Source organism: Corvus moneduloides, chromosome Z, assembly GCF_009650955.1.
Source record: "Corvus moneduloides isolate bCorMon1 chromosome Z, bCorMon1.pri, whole genome shotgun sequence".
Classification (NCBI taxonomy): Eukaryota; Metazoa; Chordata; class Aves; order Passeriformes; family Corvidae; genus Corvus; species Corvus moneduloides.
In genome coordinates this window covers 72,869,344-72,895,957 of record NC_045511.1, presented here as the reverse complement: position 1 = coordinate 72,895,957, position 26,614 = coordinate 72,869,344, and the positions used below count along the sequence as shown (strand labels likewise).

The window sequence follows — 26,614 nt, the reverse complement described above, 5'->3', positions numbered from 1 at the left end:
CTGACGGCGGCGGGGCCCGGCCGCGCTGCGGCGTCGTGCTGGGCGGGAGGCACGGGGAGATGTGGCCGCCGGCGCTGCCGCGGCTCCTGGCAGGGCCGCTGCTGGTGCTGCTGGTGCTGCTGGAGGCCGCCCGCTGCGGGGAGGCTACGGCCCTGCACCCCCGGGATGCCGCCACCACTTCCCCGCGCCCCACGGAGGCGGCCGGCGGGGCGGCCACGCGGAGCAGCAGCAGCAGGAGCAGCAGCAGCCGCCTGGCCGAGGTGTCGGTGCCGCCCGAGCAGGGCCAGCCCATGACCCAGCGCGCCCTGTCTGTGCTGGTGCTGGCCAGCGCCGCCCTCATCGTCTACTTCGTGATCCGGACCGTGCGGTGAGGGCGGGGAGCGGGCGTGCGGGCGCGGGGGAAGCAGCTCCGCGGCCGGGGCTGCAGAACGTGTCGACTCCGCGCCTCCTGAGGGGCTGGCGAGTAGCGCCCAGCTGCGCTGGAAAGCTCCCGGTGCTGCCTCCCCACTGTGGGCGGGGAAGAGCTCGGTCGGCTCCGGTCACGTCGCGGAGACGTCGCGGAGAATCGCACATCGTTATTGGGCCCTTCCCGACTCCCTCCTTTGCTCTCCGGGTGAACTTGTCACTGGTGGCATCTGTCAGCCCACCTAAATTTATTTTGTACGTTAAGTGATTTTTGACCAGTTTGCAAGCTTCTGTATCGCTAAACTACCAAAGTTGACTGTCTCCCCGACTTTGTCAGTAAACATCTTTCTTTTATGCTTTCTTTCACAGTAAAATTAACCTATTTTGTGCCTTTTTAAGGAAAGGGCCCTTGTGACACTTGCTACCACTTAGCTGCCTTTATGTTTCTCATGGAAACTATTCTCCACATAACTTGATGTGTTTTTACAATTAAGTAGAGTGTTTGTCACTGTATTTTTTGTCGTGGCAGTTCTACTTCTCTCTCTCATGCTTTAACTTGAATTCTTCAAGGCAAGGCCCAAATGTGGAATTATGCATAAAGCACATCAATTATGGAGCAAGTTCTCTGTGTAGGTTACATTTAGATATACTCATTGTGTCTAGTATCTGCATCATTTAGACTAGAAAGGCAGTTGAAAGACAGTGTTTTGTGTATATCATGTACTAAGGTATATAGTACAAGTAAATGAGGATATTTTGATTGTTCCATGCATGTCATGATCCGGTTACTAAAGTTCTTAGAAATGCCTCTGCCCGAATTAGGATGCAAACGAGATCCTATGCCAGTGACAATAGTATGGGTTTTATTTGATAGTAAATATGAGAGAGAGAGAGAGAAAGAAAGAACAGGGACAGGATAAGGAAAATATCACCACTCCATGGATCCCAGTGATGTTCCACTGATCCTCTCCAGCTGGTCTTCTTGGTGGTGAAGGTCTCCCCGAAAAACATAGAATCTGATGGGTTAATATGCGCTCAGGCTAAGTAGGAAAACCCAGACACCTCCCTGAGGGGGGAGTTTTCCATTGTCTCTTACAATAGACTCTGTTTGTTGCATCATGTGCCGTCCTGTGGTGCAAGGCTTCAGGAATGACTCTAGGGGGCACTTCAGGGAGTCTTTGATGGATTATGACACCTCCTCAGCTGCCTCTCCTGTGAATATCCTGTGGATGTGGCCTGTGGGGTTGGGTGTTCCACAGCTGGGCCAGTTTGTGTAAGGGAGGATGGGTGTTGACTGCTTCTTACTAGAGGTTATACCAGAAACCTCCTCCCCCAAACTCAGCCAGGGAGGAATCTTTGCTGTGTTTGGCTTTCTTGTAGATGCATTCTGCTCCTTCAGCCTTGTTTGTTTTCTCCTAGGCCTGAGATGATGAAAGAATGGGTTTTCTTTTATCTAATCGCAGTGGTTTAACTTACAGTCCAAAGCCCCAGTCAGGTATCTTCAGGGAGGCATCTTTGGTTGTAGCTTCTTTATACGGTTTTTGTTATAATGAACAAAACTTTATATCAATGTTTGAGGCATGAACTATTTCAGTCTCTGACAATACATCTTACAGATCACTCTTGAGAAGCCTTGAAGGCACTTCCCAGTGTCAGTGTGTCTTGTAACACCAGCCTGCTGGATTTAGAGATGTGAGTAGTACTGTGGAAAGGCCAAATAAATAAATAAATAAAGGCCTGTCATTGTAGGAGCTAGAGAAGGAAATTGTCATCTCTTGCCATTATTTTCTGGATGAGTGGTAATTACTTGATATTCCGGTTTTAGCAGTAGGATGCTGTTCTGCATTTGAAACTGGAGTGCTGTCTTCTAGGTGCTACTGTAAACTGGAAGCTTGAACACCTCACATTTTTCTGTAATTCTGCTGCATCTTGCTTCTGAAATTTGGAATAGATAAAGTTCAAATAAATAAATTTGAACTCCTAGCTGAAATGTTTTTGCAGTGGTTGTATAAGAAATAAAAGGATTAAGTGCAAACATCCCATTTTTTTGATAGGTTTCCTTAGCATGAAGACTGTCAGGGTTTGATGCCAGCTAAGTGCCAGTCACCCCCAAAAACTTACTCACATATACTTACTCTGTTGTAGCTGAGCAGAGGAGGGAAAATTAAAACGAAGACTTCATGAGTTGAGGTAAGAATTAGGGGAAAAACACTTCAAGGCAAAACAGGTTGAAAACTTAAACAGTATAAAGAAAATTTATTATTAACAGAATTAAAAGTAAAAAGGGCACTAAGAACTAAAAGAAACCTTTGGAACACTTATTTTCTTCCCATCTCCCTCCCTCTTTCCCACTGACAGTGCAAGGAAAAAAAACCATGGGGTTTTGGTCAGTCTTTCACTTTTTAAGAATCTTTCTTCATTTAAGGAAAGGAGTTCTTTTTCTGTTGTGCCATGGGCTCTGTGTCTTCCCACAGGAGACAGTTCTCTGTGAATTTCTCTAATGTGGTTCCAGTTTTCACAAAATAGCAGTCCTGCCCAACCTGCTGTAATGTGAGTCCCTCCCATGGGCCAAGCAGTCTTCCCACAACTGCCCAGTGTGGGTCATTTTAGTTCATGGGGTTTAGTCTTTTAAGAATAAGTTGCTCTAGTTTGGAAGCAAGGGTTCTCTATCTCTGGAAGCAAGGGTCCTCTCTCTCTGTTTGAGTTTCTCACTAGATTACAGCTTTTCAGCATCCACTCACTCTAGCGTGGACACTTTTCTTCATGGGCTGCGATCTCTGCATTCCCCCATGCACCTCATGAATTACAGGAAAATAGTTTGTTGTATTATAGTCCTCACCTTGGCTTGTAGAAAAATTTCAGCTTCGACACCCAGAGCACTTTCTCCCTCTCCTTTTCACTGACCTCAGTGCCACCATGTTGGTTCTCTTCACATGTGCTCACTTTTCCCTTTTCTCTGACTCAGAAGAAAATTGTTGTCTGTAGGTATTACTGTTCTCAAGTTCTATCAATTGAAAAGTTCTTACAGACCTTTGCTGGGCTGAAAAAGGTTGATCTTGTCTGTGCTCCATGTCAGGGAATTGTTTGCTATGTTTTCATCACTGGCCACATGGTCCCCGCCGGCACCACACAGGTGGCCCTGGCTGTGAGGTCCTGGCCTCGAGAGGGCCCTGGCCTCAGGAGAGCCCCAGTGGCTGCACCGGGAGGGCCCCGGTGGCCCCAGCCTTGCATGGCCTTGGCCATGCCAGGATGGGCCTCTGGCAGCCCCGCTGGGATCACCCCCAGCGGCTACCTCAGCACCCCTAGGGAGAAGAAAGAGAACTTCCCCCAGTTTTCCTTTCTTAAATATGTCATCACAGAGGCGTTACCAACTTCTCTAATTGGGTTAGTAACCTGTCCATCGTCAGAACTTTCAGTGATTGGCTCTGTGCTGGACATAGAAGTTTCGAGCAGGTTTTTAGCCCACTAAAAACCAGGCTGTATTAAACCAACACGAAGACATATCTTGTTATAAGACATAAAAACTCTGCAAACTTTCAACCAAGGTTGCCTGCCCGGTGGAAGAAGGGATGAAGTGAGTGTAGTGTTTCTGGATTTTAGTGAGGCTTTTGATGCTGTTCTTCACGGTACCCTTCTGGACAGGCTCTCCAGCTGTGGGGTGAACAAGTTTGTGGTGCACTGGTTGAAGAGACAGCTGAATGACAGGACTCACAGGGTTGTAGTGAAGAGGGGTGCATCTGGCTGGCACCCAGTCACCAGTGGTACTCCTCAGGGCTCAGTTCTAGGGCCAGCTCTGCTTGATACTCTTATCTGAGGACAGGAGTTGAATGTGCCATTAGCAACTTTGCTGATGGCACCAAACTGGGAGGTGCAGTAGGCTCCCCCAAGGTGCCAGAGGCCTTGCAGAGGGATCTAGACTGGAGCATTGGGCAGTCACCAGTGGCATGTCATTTAACGAGAACAAATGTTGGGCTCTGCAGCTGGAACAGGATAATACCTGTACACTAGTTTTACTTGGGAGAGAAGTGACTGGAGAGTAGACATGCAGAGAGGGATCGCAGGGTGCTGGTTGACAGCAAGCTCAGCATGAGCTAACATGTGCCCTGGCAGCCAAGAGGGCAAACTTCAGCCTTGGGTGCATCTCACACAGGACAGCCAGATGGTCAAAAGAGGGGATTGTCCAACTGTATTCAGCATTGTCATGGCCTTCTTGTGAGGACTCTGTGCAATAAGAAGCATACTAAGGCACTTGAATACAACCAGACTAGGGCAAACAAGCTCATGGAAGAGCTGGAAGGCCTGTCCCTCTGAGTAGCAGCTGAAGACTCTGGGTTTGTCTACTCTGGCGAAGAGGAGGCTTGAGGGGTGACCTCATTGCTCCCAGCAGGTCCCTGAGGAAGGAAAGCTGAGATCCAGCTGTAGGATGGATCGTGGGAATGATTTAAAGTTGCACCAAGAGAGGTATAAACTGGACATTAAGAAGCATTTTTTTACTGGTAGGGTGGTCAACAACTGAAACGGGCTTCCTAGAGAGGGGGTCAGTGTTTAAGAGGCATTTGGACAATACCCATGGTACCATGCTTTAAATTTTGGATTGATCAGGCAGTTGACTCTATAGTACTTGTAGGTCTGTTCCAACTGAGCAACCGTCAGTCACAGAGTAAAAGATTTTAAGTTAGTTTTTGTTAACACTCAGGACACTGCCTTAAGAGTCACAGTTACGACCATACATGCATGTTGCATAAACATCTCCAGTACTCTTGTAGCTGTAGTTTTAAAACTTCTTATATAGAGAAGGGTTTGAGTCGCAAGTGATTAGTTTATCCTTTTTTCAACAGGATTTGCTTGAGCCTAGAAATCTGTGCCAGCTTTGTGCTAAGTTTTTTTTTGCATTATCTACAGTCTAGACATTTGCTATGACTGTCTTAGGTTACTCTCAAATCACAGTAGCAACTCACTTTCCATTTTAACCCATGAAGGGAAAAAGGTAAAATGTATAGTGAGATTGACAGAAATATTGACTGTATGAGTATCATGTACTGCCTCTTCTTAATTTCATATTTTCATTGTGTTTAAAATAGTTTCTTATCTGCTAGGATATCCACAATGCTTGTCCTAGTTGCAATTGCTTAGCTTCTACTTTAGTGAAAACAAAACAAAAGGCACAATATGTAAGAAACAACCTTATTTTTCATCACACCATCATCTTAAAAGTTTTAGAATTTTCTTCTATTTGGTGCTTTGAAGTGTACAACTTCGTTCTATGTTGAGGAGTAGAGGACAGATGAAATAAGTGAAGAACATGGAAGGGACTTTGTCTTGAGCTGAAAGGTGAAATTTTTGGTTTTGGTACTAGCCTTAGCTTTAAATGAAAAAGCTGGGTATTTTGTTCTGTGCTAAAGTACTTAAATGCCTGGGGTAACAGTTGCTGCATTTTCACATAATTGAGAGTGGAGGAAATGATTCTGTTATTTCTTATAACATTATAAATTGAGAACTTTGAAGAAGGGTGTGTTATTTCTTATAACATTATAAATTGAGAACTTTGAAGAAGGGTATGTACTTTATCTCTTTCCCATTCTAACAAGGTTACATTTGCTTCTCAGTTCCAAAAGGCGATTTATTTTATCCACTGGAGTGTAGTGAAAAGATAAACCAAGATTCAATGCTGTTGTGTGTCTTTTCAAGAAGGGTATTTAAACAAGTTGTTTAAGTACACCAGAGTTCAGGACAGAATTTGAAGCTGAAAATCTTAGTATTGTATTTGATACCTCTTACGAGATAGTTAAAATGTTGTCTGAATGTGGGACAGAGAAATCACTATGCATAGCATCCAGCAGTATTATACGTAATACGATAGCACATACTATAATATCATAATATATTGATAATTTTTTTATTAGCTCTGAAATATTCTGTGTTTAAGTTCCTGAATGTTGTAAACATGTTTTGTGGGCACCTAGCATGGGATTGTAAATTCTGGAGTTTCTGAAAGAAAGATCTGTTACCACTTTTGACTTTAGCACTAGGTGCCTAGACAAAATTCTTTCTTTTTTTTTTTTTTAATGTTCTGTAGCTTTCCTATGGTTGTTTGCCAGTTACTGAAAGTGACTCTGTCAGCATTCTGTAAGCAGATGCCTTTATATGGTGCTGAGTGGCTACTGGTCTGAATTCCTGAATTTGAGCAAGGCTTGTTCCATGGGTGTAAGAGTAGTTCTGGAAAGCCACATGGAATGGTTCATTGTGTGGGTGACTCACATGGAACCCAGGGCCATGCAGCAAAACTGTGGAGAGTGAGAAAAACAGATGCAGACAGTCTGCTTGTCTGTGATAAGCACTGAGCCTTAATCCTGAAAAGTGAGTCACTGCCGTTTCCTTCCGTGCTTTGTGAAGCACACGAGACATTGACTCTACAAGATCTGTCTTATTCTAAAGTGTAATTACAAACATTTTTTTAACTTGATATCTATAAAAGACTTCACAAACAACAATAAAAATTTTCAGCCATGACTTGTATTATACCTTTGCTGTAGCTTTGTTGAATTTCTGCCTGATTTGATCTGATGTTCTTTACAGATGCATGAAACACAGCGAATATGTAGCAAGGCATTTTTTTTCTCAGTAGAAGTATGTTAGAAGTATGCTTTTGCATGTATTTTTACATGGCTCTTATATTTAGATGCTAAGTGCCTGTATTGGCTTTTTGTATTCACTGCATTAATTCTGTACAAAACTACAGATGACACTCTTATTGGCCTTAATCATTTCATGTAAACTGTTGACACTTAGAATTGTCTGACCTCTAAATTTCATAGAGCTATTTATCATAAATTTTGGAAAACTTACGCTAAGTATCAATATAGCAGTATTTTATGCTATTGGATCAGAAAGTAGAAAAAGATTTACATTACTTGAATGTTTTAAAATGCCTTTCAGGCTCAGAAGGCGAAACAGAAAAACACGAAGATACGGAGTTCTGGATACGCACATAGAAAACATGGAGCTGACCCCATTAGAACAAGATAATGATGATGATGATACAACAGTATTTGATGCCAACCATCCTCGAAGGTTTGTATTTAGAGCCTGAATGTACTTCTAGCAATAGAAGTGAAGGAGTGTGGGTGATAAGCAGTTTCTCTGAGAAAGCTCACTACTGTGTTTCATATGCATAGTTGGAGAAGGGATGTCAAGATCACTTGAAATTTAAATGGGCAAGAATTTAGTGGGCAAGAAGATAAACACCATTTGTCTTCAACATGTGAGTTCCAGAGAAATGGAGAGGAAGGTAGGATATTTTTGTTACAAATACAGTGTCATTGTTGAAGCTAATGTTAAAGTCAACAACTAGCTTTTACCATTCTCTCTTTTTTTTTTTCTCCCTACTTTGGAGCCTCCTCAGTTTTTCCTGTGCATTCTCACCTGTGAGTTCTGCTTCAAGTGGCTTTGCTTCATTCTGCTTTCTTATTGCTAAAATAGTCAGCAGTTAGTTGATGATGATTCTGCACCAGATCTTACATCTGGTATTACTGCACTGAAAGATTCATATTGTTAAGCTACTCTCTGAAACTTTGTAGATGCAGAAAAATTTTGTTTTGTCTCCTTATTGTGTGTAACTTTTGTTGTATTTCCTTAGTGGCCTTAAACATTATTATCAATTCAAACTTAAATTCATGCAATTCACACTAAAATTTTTTCCTCGTTGACTAATGCCATCACATTGCACATGTAAAGATACAGTAAAAAAATTGATGGGATTATCATAGTCATAGTTCATAGTGAGGGCTGCTTGACTCTCAGAAGTATGAGATCAGATGAATTCTTCCAGTCACAGCAAGTAATTGATTCACACTGTTTAATGTGAAACCAGATTCAAATCTCGAGCAAAACAGTTTGATAAATGCAATACATGATGTCTCAAATGAATTAAAAGTATTGGAGTAGTAAGTCAGATGTTCTGCTGTTCGTCAGGAGGAACTTTTGATGCAGTTGTGGAAGTTGAAGTGAAAGGTTCAGTCTGTTTTAACTTTGTCTCCTTAATGGGAATCTTCTGATTTAATTTTTTTTTCTTAAGTTAAAGCCCTCTTGACTTTTTTCTCACCCATATGCTAGATTAAAGTGGCTGGAATATCTCCACTTAGCATTCCTCTGTATTTTAGAATTATGTGACATTTACCATTACCCTATGTTACTAGTCTTGTTCCGGTATATATATATACATATGTAAAATGTAATAGGTAATTTTCACATTATATCCAGGAATTCTCTCAGTGTCTTCCTTAACTCTTTTTGCTTCTGTTGTAATTCAGCATACTTGTTAGACATTGAGGTAATTGATGACCAGTTAATATGATATTCTTTATAAATGCTTATTTACAGGAGTATCAAGTATGTTTTTTGATGGGAAGTAAAATGACAATATAGCTAGTCATCACTGACAAACAGTATTATACAATTATAACTTTCAGAGACCGTATTTCTGATTTTTCTTCCTTCCTGTTTTTCTAAACACTTCAGTTTGAGGGAGGAAAAAAATTTGTTGAAGTATTTAATTGTAGAAGTATCAAAACTTGTTTCAATATCGCTCTCAAAGTATGTGCCTAAATTATTGAAGTCCTTATTTTGACACTGGGAACTCAAGAAAAGACTTCAGTTATATATAGTGAAGATTGAATTTTCTTTGTTTGTGAATTTTCTTTCGTTTTGTAAATTGATATCTTCCTGTGTTCTCTTATGGGGAGAAGCTCTTAAAATTTTAAGAGCTACTTTTTATTTTGAAAATAGTATTTGTGTGTAGGATGAAAGCAGTGCTGAACAATGCGAAATCACTCCACAAATCTGTGTAGAACAGCTTGATAAAATGCTGTTCAAACTTTGCAAGGTTATGTCATTGCTGGGAAGATAGTTTGAAAACTAGAGTACTTGAATTACTTTATTTTTTAAAAATCTTGGTTGGGAATGTACTTTTTGAAGTTAATTTATTTCTTCTTGTTTCAACTTGTTTGCATCTTCACTGAAGCTTAGTAATCAGTCTTCATGTCATTGCTTAAGCACAATGACCAAAGGGAGTACAAAATGTCTAAGTAAGCAAAGACAATGTTATGCTGAGAACAACTTGATGAAAATGATACTCAAATATTCTTGGGATATGTCATTACGCTTTGTTCTGACATCTGCAGTAATTCAGAGGTGTGATTGGTTGGGGTTTGTTTTAGGTAGCTTAAATATATAGTCAGGTTTGTGGTGCCTTTTCCTCATCTTAAAATCAAGAATCAAACATGGTTAGAAGGGGAAAAGGGATTTTACCTTTGTATTTATTTTAAGGATCCTTAGGTGCACTACGTCCAGGTGGAACGTGCTGAAATGCACACCGCAATGCACACACACAATAGATCAGGTATAACATTATAGGTCTTACTAATTAGCATATCTATCAAAGATTCCCCAATGAGAGGCTTTTGAGCCCCCGCCCTGAGGAACCGTCCCGCTGGATAGTCCTATCTTAGTTTACAAAATGTGTTCTGGAGAGGACCTTGGTGTCTGGGGCTTTCTGATCCCTAATTACGAGGCTTCTAAGATGTTTAGTCTCCTAGCTTAACAAAGTAAGTCTAAGAACGTAGGCTAAAAAACACTAAGAATACAAAAAGCTACGAAAAGGTATATAAAAGGGGTATAAAAGAAAAGGCAAAAAATCATCATGGCATCACTTGGAGCCTGGGAACAAGGAAGAGAGGCCTTCAGTAATTTTTGGGTTTAGTGCTTTGTTAAATAAAGAACAGTTGCAGTTTTACTTAGAATCAACAATTGAGCTTATTTAGTTTGTAAGTTTCTTTCCTTCATAACAAAACAGAAGGCACTAAACAGCTGAATGCAATTACAGAAAATGCTTATCTATATTGTCGCAATGACCGCCACTGACCACTGCCCAGGCTAGCTCCTGCGGTGTGCGACAGGAGTGGGGAGCAGCCGGAGGCTCTTGGCTTTCAAGCTGCTCCTCGGGAGCTCAGCTCTGCCCACGGGAGCTGAAGCTCCAGGCACAGTGGCTGTCAGCAGTCCGGACGAGGGAGAGGATAAAAAGTAGCAAGGAGGCTTGCCACACGGGAGAATCCAACTTTATTGGAGGCAACTCCCAGGGGACAAGCCTCCAGCAGCTCCAGGAAACCTCTTAGAAAGGGAGGTGGTACAATGGGGATGGCTTAACTGGGGACCAATAGAAATCTCTAAGGGAGGGATATGGACGAGGATAGACATTTCCTTGGGCCAGTAGCCTCAAGGGGAGGAGGGAAAGGGATCACATGCCCCAATGGGGCATCGAGGTTTAGGGGATTTCCAAAGGGGGAGGTATCTAGAGGGGTAGGGTCTCGGGGGATTGATGGGGACCATATAAGGGTAAACTGGGAGGTTTCAGATGATGGACACTGGACCTTCGGGAACAACAGGAGGGGTTTGGGTGATTGATAGGGAAAGAGCTAGAACAAGGGGAGGAGAACAACCATGTAGGGAGCACCGGGGGAGCGGCTTGGGTCTGGGACAAACCAACTGGGAATAGGAGTGGGGAAGGTAGGGATGAACCATTGGGGTACAGAAAACTTATATAAAAATACAATAAAGGTATCGCATCGCCACACTATATGTTCATTTAGATTTGTTATTGACATCAAAGTAGTCAAGTTTTGGTATATATATAAGTATTGTTTTATATATAAAAATATGTCTTTTTTCTTTATTTCTTTGTGACATGTTAAAAGACTGTAGTGGCAACCAGTCTGCTTTAATTTTTTGTTGCTTGAACAATAAAGCATTTTTTTAAGGTGATACTCTACAAAATGATATGCATGTATTAGAAATTAGAAAGGCATGCTCTGGGTTAGCTGGTAACTGTATTAGACCCTTTCCAGGACTAGGCACAGAAACTGGCTTGTCTCCTAAAAATCACCGTAGTAGTGTTAGTATACTAGTGTCCAGATACATACTACTTTCAAGGGTTGCTATTTTCTTTCAGAGCTATATGAAAAAAGGTCCCCAGTGCCCTCAGCTGTAACATAGACACAATTTAAGTGTACTCCCACTGTCATCATCAACCATGTCACTAGTCTTTGTGCTACTGCTGTTCGGGGCAGTTTACCAGAACAGTAGGTTTTAGCCATTTTGCTCAATAGCATACTTTTAAATGCCCAAGTGTGGAATTCTAGCTTTTGGTCTCTTGCAATACAACTTTACATACATGCCAATTGGCGTACAGTATACCAATACCACATCTTTGTTTTTCAAAGTCGTATCACACTAATACGTTACAATCCTCATTGAATGACTTCACACAGATACTACTTGCCCAGTGCTGCAAGGCACAAGGAGAAGAATTTACTCAATTTTTTTTATAGTATTCCATAACTGCAGTGCTACCAAGACTTACCAAAGTTTCACTAGGAACTCAGGAGCCTTGAAGATTTATGGTACTTTGCTTCACAGTAGTATGGTAACTACGAGGTTTTCCATTCAAATTTAATAATAAAATGTCATGTCTCTCTGGGTTCTTTCATAATGTGTGATCTTTAAAAATGTAGGCTAAATTTGCCTTGAAACAGGGCATTTCAGATTAATGCATCTGTTTCTTCTATTGTAGAGAAGTACGTGCCTTTCAATGAAAGAACTTAATCTTAGAACCAGAGAAGGAGACTGCTTCATGGGAGAAATAAGAAGCAAGACGGTATGCAAGTGGGGTGAAACTAATTTAATTTGTGTATTTTATGGCATACTTAATATCTTGCAATAAGTAATGTATCAATTTGTTGTATCTTTTTGTATATAGAGATTCTCAATGTATATAGCCTGTGGGGAGAGAGTACTAACTGCACTAAGATAAAAACCTATTTGGAAGGGAGATTACTTGTTAAACAGGGTATTTTTTGCTTGTTAAAAATCTTGTATGCCATTAACTGTGATATACACTTTTTTCTACAGTAATCTGGAATGTTTATTTTTTCTTCTGCTGTTAAATTGTAAGTAAATATAGCCACTGTGGACTTTTCAGAATTGTTATAACTTGATTTTAATTGAGGAGATGATTTATTGTTTACCAATAAAAAGCCAAACTACTGTCTTCTGTGTTGAGACTTTTTAAAAACTGAATTAACGTATTTTGTGTAAATTTCAGTGAAAAAATCTGTTTACAGTGTTGCTAGCATTTAGTGCGATACTCCAACACTATAGATTTTAAGGATACTTGGGATGTTAATATAATTATGTAAAACATGGTATTGCAACATATTCTTGGTGTTGAGACTGCTGATTGCAACTGTAGAGTTAATTTTTTGTGAGGCCTATCTTCAACTTGTGTGAACAGATGTGGTTCAGTGACTTTAGGGTGTTGCTGGTCTAGTCCATGTGATGTCAGTATTCAGATCTGCAGTGAAGCATAGATAAGCCTTTGGGAAAATACTAAATATTCTGTAACTCTAAAATGAAATATTGACATGAGAAGCAGCTGTTGCTGAAATGTATGGTAATACTCACATGAATGTAGCTGACATCCAGCGATTATGTTTATATTTAGTGCCATAAAAATTATTAGAACAGTCTTTAAGATCTGGAACATATACTTCTTTTAATGTGTTGCAGTTTCCACCATAATCTTGATAATATAGACAAAATGTTCAAATTTTAGTTTAGAATTACTGTGTATTTTTTTTGCTTATTCCATCTATCCATAGATACCTAGTATCAAGGCATAAACTTGCTGTAGCAATATGGGTGGGGATGACTATGTATCCTGAAAGTGCCTAAATTATGGGCTACAGAGAAAGAGGAGTATTTTCCTGATTCTTCACCCTCTTGTTGTTTGAACAAAATCGGAGTACGTTTCTTTGAGGTCATTTCTGCAGTTACGGGGTAGGGAGGGAGTCTGCTGTAGATTTTCTTTACCAGCTGATTTGTTATATTGAAACCTTACTTGCTCTAGTAACAGCTCAAATGAGGTCAAATCAGCTTCCCAAGGTAATTTTCACCTACAGTTCCCCATGTGCCACACACTCCTGGGAAATACATTGTATTTACAATAAATGCAAGTCTTTATTTTGCTTTCTATTGTACCTAACTTCTTCCGCCTATGTTTAAAGATAAAACTGAAATGAAAACAGAGCACTAATTCTTGCAGATGCTTAGTTGGGGAATCTGGAGACATGGTAAAGAACAGCTGGGTTGTAGACTGCAGGTGAGAGAACAGTAAATGATAGAGGGCAAAGTATGTTGTTTCCTTATATAAAGGGGACCATCAGTGTTTAAACGAAACATAATTGAAATCTTTCATAAGTACAGACTGTCTTCCTGACATCCTAGAATTCAAATCTGTATAATCTTTCTAGGCTTTGAGCCTTGCTGAGGAGGTGTTAGGCTTGTTACGCATAGATATTTGAACTGTTTAAGCAAGTTAGAATCACTGGAATTGCAAACAATCTTTGAACTCTTGTATGTCCTGCAGGTAAACCTTGATGTTTTCCTGCAGAAAAAACCAAAATGGAACAGGTTATTTATGTATCCAAGCAAATTTTCTGGTGGGAAAAAACCCCCCACAACACAAATTTTCCAAAAAATTTTATATAGACTTCTTTCATCCATGCCTCAAAAATCATGAGGATGTATTTATAGGACAAACATCTGTAATGCAGTTGTACAACTGGTAATAAGCTGGGACAGTTTTGGTTTCTGGTATGTCAGATATCATGTGGTTGATGGTGCAAACTTCCTTGGCCTTATTCAGCTTGTATCTAATTTCAGTAGCTGAATTGTCTCTCATTGCATTTGCTCACACAAAACTAGTCAAAAAATAATCATGATTTTGTATATCTTGGTCTTAACAGTTAGAAATTGCAGCTGTGAGTTACACACAGCCCCTGTTGATAGGTGCAACACCATCAGTACCATTTCCAACTACATCTGAAAAGCTGTTCTTAGAGCTGTTCTAACATACTTTCAAAAATTTGGGAAAGGATATGCCACCATAGAGGCCGGTAACAGACCTGTGCATAGACAAAACTGAAGTTTATATCAAGCCTATTTATCACTTTAAAATTTCATACAAAAACAAGATTAAAAAGATGAAGACAAGTAATTATGAAATGTATAACTGAGTAGCTGTGTATGGAAAATTTTATCCCCATTTGAACTAAGATATTAATAGGCCAGTAAAGAATGTGAGCTGATCTGCTGAATTAAAGCTCCTTGAAGATAGAAGATAGCCCAAGTTTAAATAAACTGGGAGAAAGGCTATATTTTTTCTGTAACTTGAATTTCCGAAGACAGAAAATCGAATGTGGAGAAAAATCTTGGAAGATTGAAAAGAAAATTATGTTTAAAGATACTTCTACAATTTTGACAGTATTAAAGCTATCACGGCATGTAACAGACATGCCTGTTTGTTAGGGCTTTGTGACTTTTTTCCTTCACTAGTGTAATTTGAGACACAGCTTGTACAAGAATATGTAGTTCCTGATAAAGTCTGAATGTATTAGTTCAGTGCATTGATAGGATAATGGAGCATGCACCCTGTGATACCATGGTGACTGAAGAGGCAGAAAGCATTTTTATTTTTTGTGTTGATCAGTAAGAGCCAGGAGCAATCTTCTAATACATAAGCCAACTGAAAGAATTTGGTCTCAAAAGATCCAGTGTGAGTGGACTGCTTCATAGTTTTGGAATAGGCTTCTGTTTGCTGCAGGTGTCTTGTTTCATGGTACTACTGATGATGATGTTCCAAGTTGTTAACTGTTAAACCCCTGCAGAATTGATCCAACTCTGTGGAGTGGTGTCCTCTGGCAAGATTTTTGTGTGATTTTTCTCTGTCCACAATAACTCATCATATTCAAGTGGCTTGCATTCTATTTAGCTTACATCTTGAAACATTCTTGTTTTAAGACATGATAAAACAAGATATCTTCAAGGTAATACCAGGATGGATGGATAAGTTTAAGATTTTAATAAGAGATACAAAGAAGGTTCTTAAATAATGAACTCCTTTGCATGTAATTTTTTGCTTTCTTAATTTGGGAAAGTATGAGCTTATGTTTTTGACATCAGCGTTTTTGATGGCAGTAGGCTTGTGGCAGTATGCTTTGCACAAAATGCAATATATAATGTTTTCCTAAATGATGTGAACATATGGATCAAATGTACATTAAGTAAATGTGCTGTTGCTTCTAATCTAGGAGGAGCTGTGGACTCTCTCAAGGGTAGAGAGACCTTACAGAGAGACCTGAATAGACTACGGAGCAGGATAATCACCAGGCATATGAAATTTAATAAAGATCAAGTGCTGGATTCTCCAGCTGGGATGAGATAATAATACATACAGACTGGGGGGCAAGAGGCTGAAGAGCAGCCCTGCAGAAAGACATCTGGGGATTTGAGTCAGTGGCAAGTTGAATATGAGTCAGCAGAGCCCTGGCAGCCAAGTGGGCCAACTGTGTCCTGGCATGCATCCAGGTAAGGGAGGGGCTTGTCCCACTCTGCTCTGTTTTCAGCACCACAGTATGAGAAGCATAGGGAACTACAGCTTTGTTCAGCCTGGAAAAGAGAAGGCAGTGGCCAAGAGGAGCAGCAGAATGGGATATGCTGATGTCTCTGCTGAGCAGTGAAAGTGCAGATGGGAAGGGAATGAAGTTGCATCCCATGGAGTTCAGCTTGGGCATACAGCGTAGTCTGAGTTCAAAAGTTATGCCAGAGTTCCATTTGATACCTGTTTATATCAAACTAGCTAATGGGCACTTTGTTTATCAATTTTCTTCCCTAAGCCTCACTGTTTAATAAAAACAAAGATTCATTCATATTATCTTCATGAAACTTGATCCATAAAGACAGAGGAGGAAACAGTACACATTCTCACCCAAGCATTTCATTGTTCATGTTTTAAAGAAAAGTCAGTGTCAGTTCAACAGCTGACTGGATCATGCATTGTATAAAGAAGTACTCATTTTTAATAAAAAAATCCTTTAGTCCTTCCACAGCTTTTTTTTTAAACCAAATCCAGCAAAAAGCCTGTAGGTAAGGTAAATGGCATTTCTGAGGAATCTTGAGGAAACTCCTTCAGGGGATTACTTTATTTGAAAGGTCTATATGCCACACTTTGAAACTCCAGAGATTTCACAGTGAATATGTTTGAGCTGTTATTACTCTTCATACCTGCCTTGGCCACTGTCCAAAAAGAGATGTGTGACTACATGGGTTTCTATTCAGACCAAATACAGTTATTTTTATTCTGTGCTCCAATAGAGTCCAAAGGCCCCTCATTTTTCTAAAAAACCCCACAGTTTTATAAAGATATACATTAAACCTGCTGAATCAAAGCAGACATCAAGAGTTTTGTGATGGTACTGAAAGTTAGTGTTACGCTTCCCAGTACGAGGATTGTGCAGGTAGGTGGTGAAATGTAATTCAAAGTTTAACTGTTCTTTCTAGCAGATCTTTAATTTTGCTTTTCCTGAGATGAAATTTAAATCTTGTTTTTAGTAATTTTAAGCCTATTGCACTTAAGCTACAGTGAATGATAAAAAGAGCTTTGTTCTATTGCAGATCTGCCATTGCTTTCAAGATCATTATATTGCCTCTCCATTTTGTCTGAACAAAATACCCTCCATTTCTTTCCTCCTCTATTGGTTTTGCATTGGTTTTTGGTAGTGGGGGGTGCTACAGGGGTGGCTCCTGTGAGAAGCTGCCAGAAGTTTCCACCATGTCCAGCAGAGCCAGTCCCTGGTGTCTCTGGCGATGAACATGCTGCTGGCCAATGCTGGGCCAGTTAGAAATGATAGTAATTCCTCTGTGATAACACATTTAAGAAGAAAGATAAAAAATTGTTGCACAGTTTTAATTCCAGCCAGAGAAGAGCAGGATGAGAACATGTGAGAAGAAAAACTATACAGACACCAGGGTCAGTGGAGAAGGAGAGGGAGGAGGTGCCCCAGGTGCTGGAGCTGTGATTCCTCTGCAGGCCGTGGTGATGATCACGGTGAAGCAGCTGTACCCCTGCAGCCCATGGAGGTCCATGGGGATGCAGAGATCCATCTGCAGCTCATGGAGGAGCCCCCACCAAAGCATGTGGATGTCTGGGAGGAGGCTGTGATCCTGTGGGCGACCCATGGAGAGGGGGGCCCTGCTGCCATGCTGGAGCAGCCTGTCCTTGAGGCATTCCACCCCATGGAAGAGTGACCCATGCTGCAGCAGTTTGGGGAGGACAGCTGCCCATGGGATAGACTCACTTTGCAGCAATTTGCAGGGAGCTGTTGCTCGTGAGATGGAGCCATGTCAGAGAAATTCATGCAGTACTGTCTCCTGTGGGAGGGACCCCATGGTGCAGCAGGGGAATGACTCCTCTTCCTGAGCAGCGGGAGAAGCCACGGGACATGAACTGATCACAACCCCCATTCCCTGTCTCCTTGCACCACTGGGGTAGAAGGCAGAGCTGAGAAGGAGGGAGGGCTGGGGGGAAGGTGGTTTTAAGGGCTTGTTTTACTTCTCATTATCCTCCTCTGATTTTGTTAGTAAATAAATTCACTTCATATCCCTAAATTGAGCCTGTTTTGCCCATGATGGTATTTGATGAGGCGTCTCTCCTGGCCCTTATCTCAACCCACGAACCCTTCATTATATTTTCTCTCCTCTGTTCAGCTGCAGAGGGGAGTGAGTGAGTGGCTTTCATGGGTGCCTGGTGTCAGGCCCAGGTCACCCATGACACCTCCCAAGATAAATATAATTGGCAAACTGCATCTAAGTTGGCTGTGAAGACATTGAAGAGCACTGCGCCCTGTGGAATGTCACTAGTGACAGATCACCAGCCTGATGTCACCCTATGCACTGTCACCCTTCGTGCCCTACCCATGAGCCAGTTGCTGTGTTTGAGATGATGTGTTTATCTAGCTGAGTGCTGAAAAACAGAATTGAAGAGTTTATTGAAATCCAAAAAGATGATTATATCGACTGTCTTGCCTTGTTGATCAGTGAGGTGGAGAATCTCGTTATGAAAGGAAATCAGAAGGACTTTACCCTCATGAACCCATGCTAGCTGTGAATGATGACTGTGTTGTCCTTCAGGTATTTTTCAATAACTCAAAGAATAATCTTCTCCATAATTTTGCCAGGCACTGAGGTGAGACTCACAGGCAGGTAATTACCAAGGTCATTCCTCTTGCTATTGTTAAAAATTGGGATATTTGCCAGCTTTAGGTCATCTGGGACCTTCTATGATTCTGTGTTTCTGTGATTACGGTGATGGAAACATATACAAAGGTTGCTGCAGCTGTCATACTTTTGGCCCTGAGTTGTATAAATAAGTTCCCTTCCTCCCCTACCCATATAAAAGATAAGTTACCATATTTTCAATTCTAGTGCTGTAAATAACTTCAGTTGATTGAGAGCCTTAGATTTTGTAGCTGCTTCAGAACCATTTGATACTAGAAAGTAAATGCAGAAAATAGGGTTCTAAATTTAATATGCATAGCTACACAACGGCTTTATATCTGCAAGCAGGATGGACGTTCTAGACTTTATTCAGTCCAAGCTGGACATGACAGCGTTCATTTTCCCAGAGGCAATGTAAGACCAGGGCTTACCTGCCTGAGCAGCTGTGGTGCTTTGGTCCAATTTTTTTGTTTTCCACTAACATACCATGAAATACCTGAATACCAGTGTGCAATATTGATTTAACTGAAGTATTTGTAATCTTCTGGGTACAAATAGTAGAGAGTCATTAAGATTTTAATTGATTAACTTGGCAACTCTAGCTGTCCCCAAGAAAAACCCTTAAATTCATTCGTGTTGGTTTAAGTTTCAAGAAAAAGAAAGCTAAATATAGGATATATTAAAAACTTGTTAATTATAAAATACGTTATTTATTATTTTATTTGAATGCAAGCTCTGTTGTCCTTGGTGCAGATACATGTCTTCAGTACCTATGAAATTGAAATATTTTCCTCATTTTTAACACTGTAGATACTGTTCTGCCCATTTGTGTTGCTAGATACTATAAATCAGAAAAAATGATTTGTAATGTTTCAAATTTTAAATGAAAATAAAAATTCTCACGTTAGATTCGGTTTTGTTGTCTTTCTAAATCCATAAAAGGGCAAAATTATGATTAAAAAATGCAATTTTCAAGGTTTTGGGGTTTTATTTGGGTATTGTTGCTGTGGTCACTCTTCTGTCGCCTCAACTGTGCTTTCGAGTGCAAAGTACAGTGAAGTAACTGTACGCAACACCCCTTATGCAAGTGTGAAGCTTGCCTTGAATATGACATTCCACAGCAAAATCCTGTTGAAACATTTAGGATTGTCTTTTGTTTCTTTTCTTGCAACAAACACAAATTCAGTTTTGGGTAGTATATGTGCCATTCCCCAGTGAGCAAAAGCAAGAGAAGCCTACTGTGAATATGTTTAATTTAGCAAAGTTAAATCTACAGCTTCTTAAAACCTTTCTCTAGTTAAATGGCAAGATGATAATAGTTTCATATTTTCAGAATTCGTGTGAATGTTTTGTTCAGAGGCTACTTAAAGTCGGCGACTGACAATGGACTACAAGCCTTGTATGTAGAAGAAGCATTATAAACTTGTCTATGCTTCAGAATGAAGTTGCAACTCTTAACAGTGGAAGGAAGAGGGCATATGTTTTGTCCAAGGTTAGCCCTTGACCAATGACCATTTTGGGTTGTTAAATAGACTGGCCTACTTTGACTATTGTTGCATGTGTCAATAATGTCCTTTGCACTTTTCAAAACTGTTGACGTTCAATTCTAGAAATATTCACAGCAGACTTCTCAAGGACTCTGTGCCCATGCACTGAAATACAACATCCCCTTAAAAATTCTGCAGCAAGGCCTCCAAGTGTGTCTCTTTTCTTCCTAGCTAGTAATCACAAATCTAGTAGCCAAGTTGTTATTTAATCTCAGTAAGAGGTCATATGGATGAAATAGGGGTATTATAAAAACTTAACTATCATGGCAAAGTAGTGTTTTCTAGTTACTTCCACCATCTTGAAGTTTACAGAGTAAACTGACTCTAGCAAGACTTTCACAGGAGTGTTGTTGGTTGTGGGATGAAGATGAGAGTTTCCCTTGCCTGTTGCAGAAATACAGGGGGGTCAACATTCAGCCTGTATTGCCTGAATCTCAGGAGTGGTATTCTGTTACCAGCAAAGGAGAAAACAGAAGTCTTGAGGATATTTCTGTATAATGTCAGTGATGTATCTGACACAGATGTGTGGCAGCAGGTATCCTATCATCATGGACAGAATGTCCATCTACTAACGTTACCAGTCAATGCCAAGTGCCCACTTTGTTGGGGCTACTGCCAAATAGTGAAATGTTCCTTCTGGAATATGTTACCTAACACTCTGCTACTGTCTCTGGCTAAGATGGCTGCTAGCCCAAGCGTCTTTTTTTCTTTATTTTGGCTGTCTGCTGTCAGTCAACTTGGACTTCTCTTCAGCAGCAGCTCCCAAGCTGAATTATAATCAGCCAGGCTTCCTCTTCCTTATCAGCCAAGCACTCAGTAAACATATTTGATTTAGAATTCTTTGTGTTTTTTTTTCCCAGGGCCAGTGTAACCTCAAAATGGGCCCCTCCAGCCATGCTGTGAAGCTGCTGTGGAGAAGGACTTGGTCAAAGCAGGCAAGCTCTGTGAACTGCTCCAGCTAATATGAGAGGGCAGTACCCTTCAGTGTATAAACAACTGTCAGTGGAATGTGAATGAAGTGCTGCTAACATTTTATCACCTTTTATTGTAAATTTATGTACACTTTTGGCACTTTTAACAACAAAGTAGTTGCATTTTACAACATACAGGTTTTCTGTCTTACGGCATTTGTTTTCTTTCTGTCTTTGACTTGTAAATGCTGCTTTTTATGTTGTTCTGCTGTCAGCTTCTCGAGGACGAGAGGCTGTGTCCAGATCACTTGAAGGAATATGAAATGAAATGGAGTGGAATATGAAGAGGCCTTTGAGGAGCCATGAAAGGAATGGAAAGTTGAACTTTCTTGTGTAGGTATCATTCAAAAGTGCCATTAATGATTATATGAACTAAGTGATTGCATTTTGCTGGACTATAAACAATTCCATGTCTTGCCTTCTTCCTCCTTCCCTCCTTCCTCTTTGCCTTCCTTTCTCTTTCAACAAGTGTACCCTTTTCTATTGTGCAGTAAGTGCTGAAAAGGAGACATATCCTTCCTATGAAATGCTTTCCCAAGCACAATCACTGTCCAGAATCAAAGTGAACCTGCTGGACACCAGGCTCTGAGTTTGCCATCCCTCATGTGCACGGGAATGCCTGTGTGCTCAGTTCATGGTCACCTGGCAGAAATTAAGGACTCACTATTTCCAATAGCATTGATGGTTAGAATTGGAGCCGTATTAACCACTGGAGAAGTAATAGGTAATGCTGCTGACGATGTTGATGTTCCCATGTTTGGAACAGGTGCCAACTTACCACAGGAGACAACTGCTGGAGTTCTGATACAGATACACATCAGTGTTGACAGCCAGTATATTAATGTGAGGTGAATGAATCAGTTCTGCTGAGACACTGCTGTCATCTTGCTGTGCTTTTGATTGAGACCTCAGGCTCCCTGTGTTAGTCACTGGATTTCTCATCTATGGGCTTGCAGGAGTTGATATGTGTCCTGAATTCTGTGGCATTTACACTAAATATTTCAGGTAGTGCCACAGATCTTCGTTGTAACTACATTAACTGCAGTACCGAACTGCTATGAAGCTCATCCCTTCGAGGTTAGTGTTGCCTGCTTCAGGACTGGAAGAAAAGCCCAGAAAATGCAGGCTGCTGAACAGAACATAGCACCAACTCTGAAAACTGGCTCAGGAATGTAACCTCTTGAACCCAGAAACTTACGGGCACAGAAGTGGAGGGGATCAGCCTGTATACATGTAATTTTTTAACCATGGTGGATGTAGGCTCAAAAATTGCCAAATCAAAACTGCTCAGACAACACCTTAGTCTTTTTTTTATCTGACCAAGTTGCTGCAGATTGAGTGGCCACCTCTCCCATGCTTTACTAGATGTCTCTTGAAATTCTACTTGGTAGTATGCGGTATCAAAAAATTTAGTCACACATGTTAAACATTATTCTTTGCTTTATATTGAAGTAAAAATTCAATCAGATTTTACTAGATAATCAAATTTCTTGATATCTTCAAAAATAAATTAATTTGCTTGAAGGTTCTTGTTTGATATGAGCCTCTTTTTAAGACAGATGGAAATCTTCACATGAATTCCTTAATATCTGTTTCAAGTAATCTCCACTATTGCCATAAGGTGGTTTTTTGGGCTTCATGATCAGAATTTGGTGGGTTTTTTGCTGGTTTTCATTTACTAAGAGTAACAATGGTCTGGTTTTACACACTTGGTTTTTTTAATCTTAAATTTTAAGTCTAAGCTTTTTCAATAACATATTTGATCACTTGGTGGAGAACTGATTATTGATATTTATAAAGGCAGTGAAACACAGACTTCAAAAGAAACATTAAGAATTTAAAATTTTAGTTAAAGATTAGTTTTGCTAGAATTAGTTAGAGTAAGTAGGTCCACCTGAGATTAATTAAGAGTTAATAAGAGTTAAGTTAGAAACAAGCTTTTAAGTTTCAGATAATTAACTGTCTTTCTATATTTGCTTAGCTGTGTTTATAATAAGAACCAGAAAACATTGATAGATACATCTAAAGAAATTTAAAACAATTGCTAATTTTTCCCATCTGGATACTATTCAGAAGTAATAAGGAAGAAACTGGATGTTCCCCAAGAGGCCATTTGTATTGTCAAAACCCAGAGGGGTGGAAAGTTCAAGTGAGGAAGAGTATTATTCCTTCAAGACCATTCCTCAATTAATAATGGTCACCGACTCAATTTAAAAACTATACTATGCATGCTTAATGACATTAAAGCTAATTTCCATACAAAGCAGAGAATAGGAGGGGTCATTGTTATAAATATGTATTTGTATTTTGGATATTCATAATTTTTGTCGATAAATAGACTCTGTAACCATTCATACTTTGACACTGCATATTAGGAAGCTATTCCACGCAGCTGTCCAGCGCCTAATAAAACATAACTTTCTAACTCTAAACTGTTAGAGAGTTTTTGTCCGTCTCAGTTGGATATCGATACTAGATCGATATTCATATTTTTTGGTAAATCAGTAGCATTTCAAACAGAAGTTCTCTGACTATTGTTAGGTTCTTTCATGGCTTGTGTATGTCCTCATTGCCTATAAAGCAGTTGGAATAGGTGAACTTACAAGAGACCCAAGCGCTTAAATTTTGGAAAGTACAGATTTTCTCAGGAATCTTATTTCTCTCTCTACACACATAATGATATTATTAGTGACTGTGTCTCGTTTTTCTTTCCACAGGATTTTTCTTATTTACTGCACAATGGAGAAAATTAGTAAATAAACTTTCATTGTACTTTTTTCCTCACACATTTGCATAATTTAAGCCATATTTCAGGATTCAAATGTTTTTCTGCATAAAGAGTGACTACTTTTCCTAGCTTTATTCCAAGACACCCACACCGATTGTGTCTTAGGCCTTCAAATGAATAAAACCAAATCAATTTTCACAGAAACACCAGAAGTTCTTATTCCCACTCTACAATTAAGGTACTGAGACAGTGAGAAATAAAATTGTTGCTAATTTTAGTAATTTTTCTTTGGTTAAAACAGTAAGAAATGATTTTCCAGAGTGTTGAAGCAGTGCATATGTTCTATGTATGTGGTATTTTTTTCATTTTTGTGTTGTACGAGCTTTTGTAGAGCCAAAATCCTAATTTGACTGATCAGCAAATGAGAACTACATTGTGAATGGCAAACTGGACATATTTTGAGTTAAAAGATTTCTTTGACACCACCTGGAAACTCAGTGGCAGGGCTTGGAATGGAATCAGTTTCTCTAGAGTATTGACCAATTTTGTTTCCCTTTCTTTTTCCTTTTAAGCCTGAAATAAAGCACATAGATCTGTAATCACTGTGCATCCCTAGTTCATTCCTCAATTGTGCTGAATCTGATATGCTGAATGAAGAGGGGAAAATACTTTCTAATTATGTAATTAAGGGCTGTACTGCAGTGCATATGCACAAGGGGGCAACTTTCTTCTGCCATGATTAAAGAAGAGTTATTTGGCTTTGGAGAACTGATCTGGTATTCAGGAGACAAAAAAAAAAAAAAAAAAAACCCAAACCAAAACAAACAAACAAAAGGATTAATTTGGCAACTGTTAAATTTGTAATTGTCTTCGAAGGGAATACTTTATTAAATATTCTTCTGAAGGAGGAGGGTGTTCTTTGAGGGTAGGGGATATGAGATGATGTTTTTGAGGAGAAAAAACAGTCTTTGGAGTGTTTTCCACACATTTCAATTTATTTCATTGTCTAAGAGAAACTAATTCTGAATTGATTTGCTTTGAATAACTTCTAGCAAATCTGGCCCAAAAGGCTGAAGGAACCATTTATCTGCAGTTGTAAATTTTAAGTTCTGTCTGAGGATATGCTTTATTCCAGTTTCCGTGCGTACATGTCAGCAGTCTGTCTTGCTATGGTGCAGCTATGTGCTCTTTTTGGAGATAACCTGGTTTGTTTCCTTCCCACCCATTGGTATTTGGTTTACTTACAAATAAATATGACAGACTGAGAGCTTTGACATGAAGAAAGTGAAACAGATAAGGTTTAATAGACAAAAAGCAGCAATGTCTTCAGTTTACGGCTACAATATATAGAGTCCACTACAATCTGCCACAAACTTTGCATCAGAAAGGGAAAATCATAAATTCTTTGCTAACCTGGTCTGATCTTTCACTCAAAAAAAGTGAGAGCAGAGGCTTTCCTCTTCCTTTTTCTTTTCCTTTTTTTTTTCCTAATGAAGGAGAAATAAAAAAAAACATAGCTTTTTTTAAGGGTCAGTTTTAAGTAAAGTGTCTTTTCTGAACAAGGGAAAGGTATGTCCCATCTTACTATGTAACAAAATTAAGTGGTTGGGTTCAGGCTTCCTCTACTAAAGCACTGAATGTCTAACCAGTGTAGTTATACATAGATAAATAACGAAATGTGAGAGTAAGAAAGGTTTATTTTTATTCTAAATGAGAAAGAAATTTACCATTAATGTCTAAAAAACTAACTAACGAGGTGGATTCCAGAGGTCACTACTGAGCCTACAACCTGTGCAACCCTTGGCTGGGGTTAAAAGACAAGTTAGGGGACCAGATAGTGGCCAAGGGGAAATAGCTTCAACATATCAGTCCTAGGCGTAACTACCAATGTGTGGAGCAAAGATGAGGAGAAATCAATGATTCAGATTCCCATTTGCATGTCTGAGTGTAATTCTGGTTGGTCATATTGGATTGAATGTGGACACAGACATGTCCAAGCCAGAGTGGCTACAAGTGAAAAGTACTTCCAGCAAACCCAGAGGTGGCCTTTGACTTCCTTCAGTCAGAGGTTGTGAAAACGTTTTGGGTACCTCAGCTGCAGAAGGTACAACCAAACTCAATTTCAACTCTGCTTGTCTTTGAGGCCACAGCAACATCAGGAAGTAATGGAGAGTCAGGAATAACATCATTGGTGACTTAATCCCTCTGAAAGGAAGCTGAATCCCTAAAAAGGGATGTATATACAGAGGTCCACTTGGCAGATAAACCAAATTTAGTTACAATGCATGTTTAGTAATACATGGTTTGACTCCAATATTTAACAAATTATGTTTGTTATTTGGTATCCAAGATTTCGTTGGTTGAGTCTTTTTCTTCCTTTCCTTTGACTAAACATGGTTTAATTCTCTAGGAGAATAAACACTTTCCCCCCTCCCCTCCCACCCGCCAAAAAAAATTTCTTCCTTGATTTCTAGTTATTCTGATGTGTAATAGCATAGAATTTTTAGGGATCATCCTTAATCATTTCCTTGGTCACAGGATGGCAGCACGAAATTCAAGCCTAAGGCTTTCTATTTTAGGAGTCCACCAGCACATGGAGGGAGGAATCAGGAGCACCAAAGCCTCTGAAGAGCCCCACATACAAATGAAGGGCTGTCAATAGCTCCTTCTTCCTTTTGTTTGCAGACTCAGTTCTCAAGCCAAGTGTAAATTCTGATTTCAGGTTTGTTAATAAATGCAGTTTCTGATAGGTACATCTTGACATCAGCATCCAAAAACAATTGTGCTGTTTACTTTTG

At 39.9% G+C, this 26,614-nt stretch overlaps 1 protein-coding gene across 4 annotated transcripts; it reads left to right on the top strand.

Moving 5' to 3' along the window:
* FAM174A (family with sequence similarity 174 member A) lies at nucleotides 1–24,415 on the top strand. Of its 4 annotated transcripts, none has more exons than XR_004237437.1 (5): nucleotides 1–367; nucleotides 7,342–7,476; nucleotides 12,029–12,112; nucleotides 20,978–21,421; nucleotides 23,806–24,415. XR_004237437.1 is itself a non-coding variant. In XM_032095797.1 (3 exons), the coding sequence occupies exons 1-3, from the start codon at nucleotides 60–62 to the stop codon at nucleotides 12,048–12,050; spliced, it is 465 nt and encodes a 154-aa protein (XP_031951688.1). In that variant the 5' UTR covers nucleotides 1–59; the 3' UTR covers nucleotides 12,051–12,503. The 4 variants fall into 4 exon arrangements, 1 of the variants encoding a protein (XP_031951688.1); XR_004237436.1 differs by having other exon boundaries at nucleotides 21,855–24,415; XR_004237435.1 differs by having other exon boundaries at nucleotides 20,978–24,415.
* Nucleotides 24,416–26,614: the final 2,199 nt, after the last annotated feature.

Bases quoted from the DNA above. Each gene is read 5' to 3' on its own strand.
- FAM174A (XM_032095797.1), top strand. From the start codon at position 60: ATGTGGCCGCCGGCGCTGCCGCGGCTCCTGGCAGGGCCGCTGCTGGTG. The intron at 368-7,341 runs GTGAGGGCGGGG...AATGCCTTTCAG, and splicing joins TTCGTGATCCGGACCGTGCG to GCTCAGAAGGCGAAACAGAA. The intron at 7,477-12,028 runs GTTTGTATTTAG...CTTCTATTGTAG, and splicing joins GATGCCAACCATCCTCGAAG to AGAAGTACGTGCCTTTCAAT.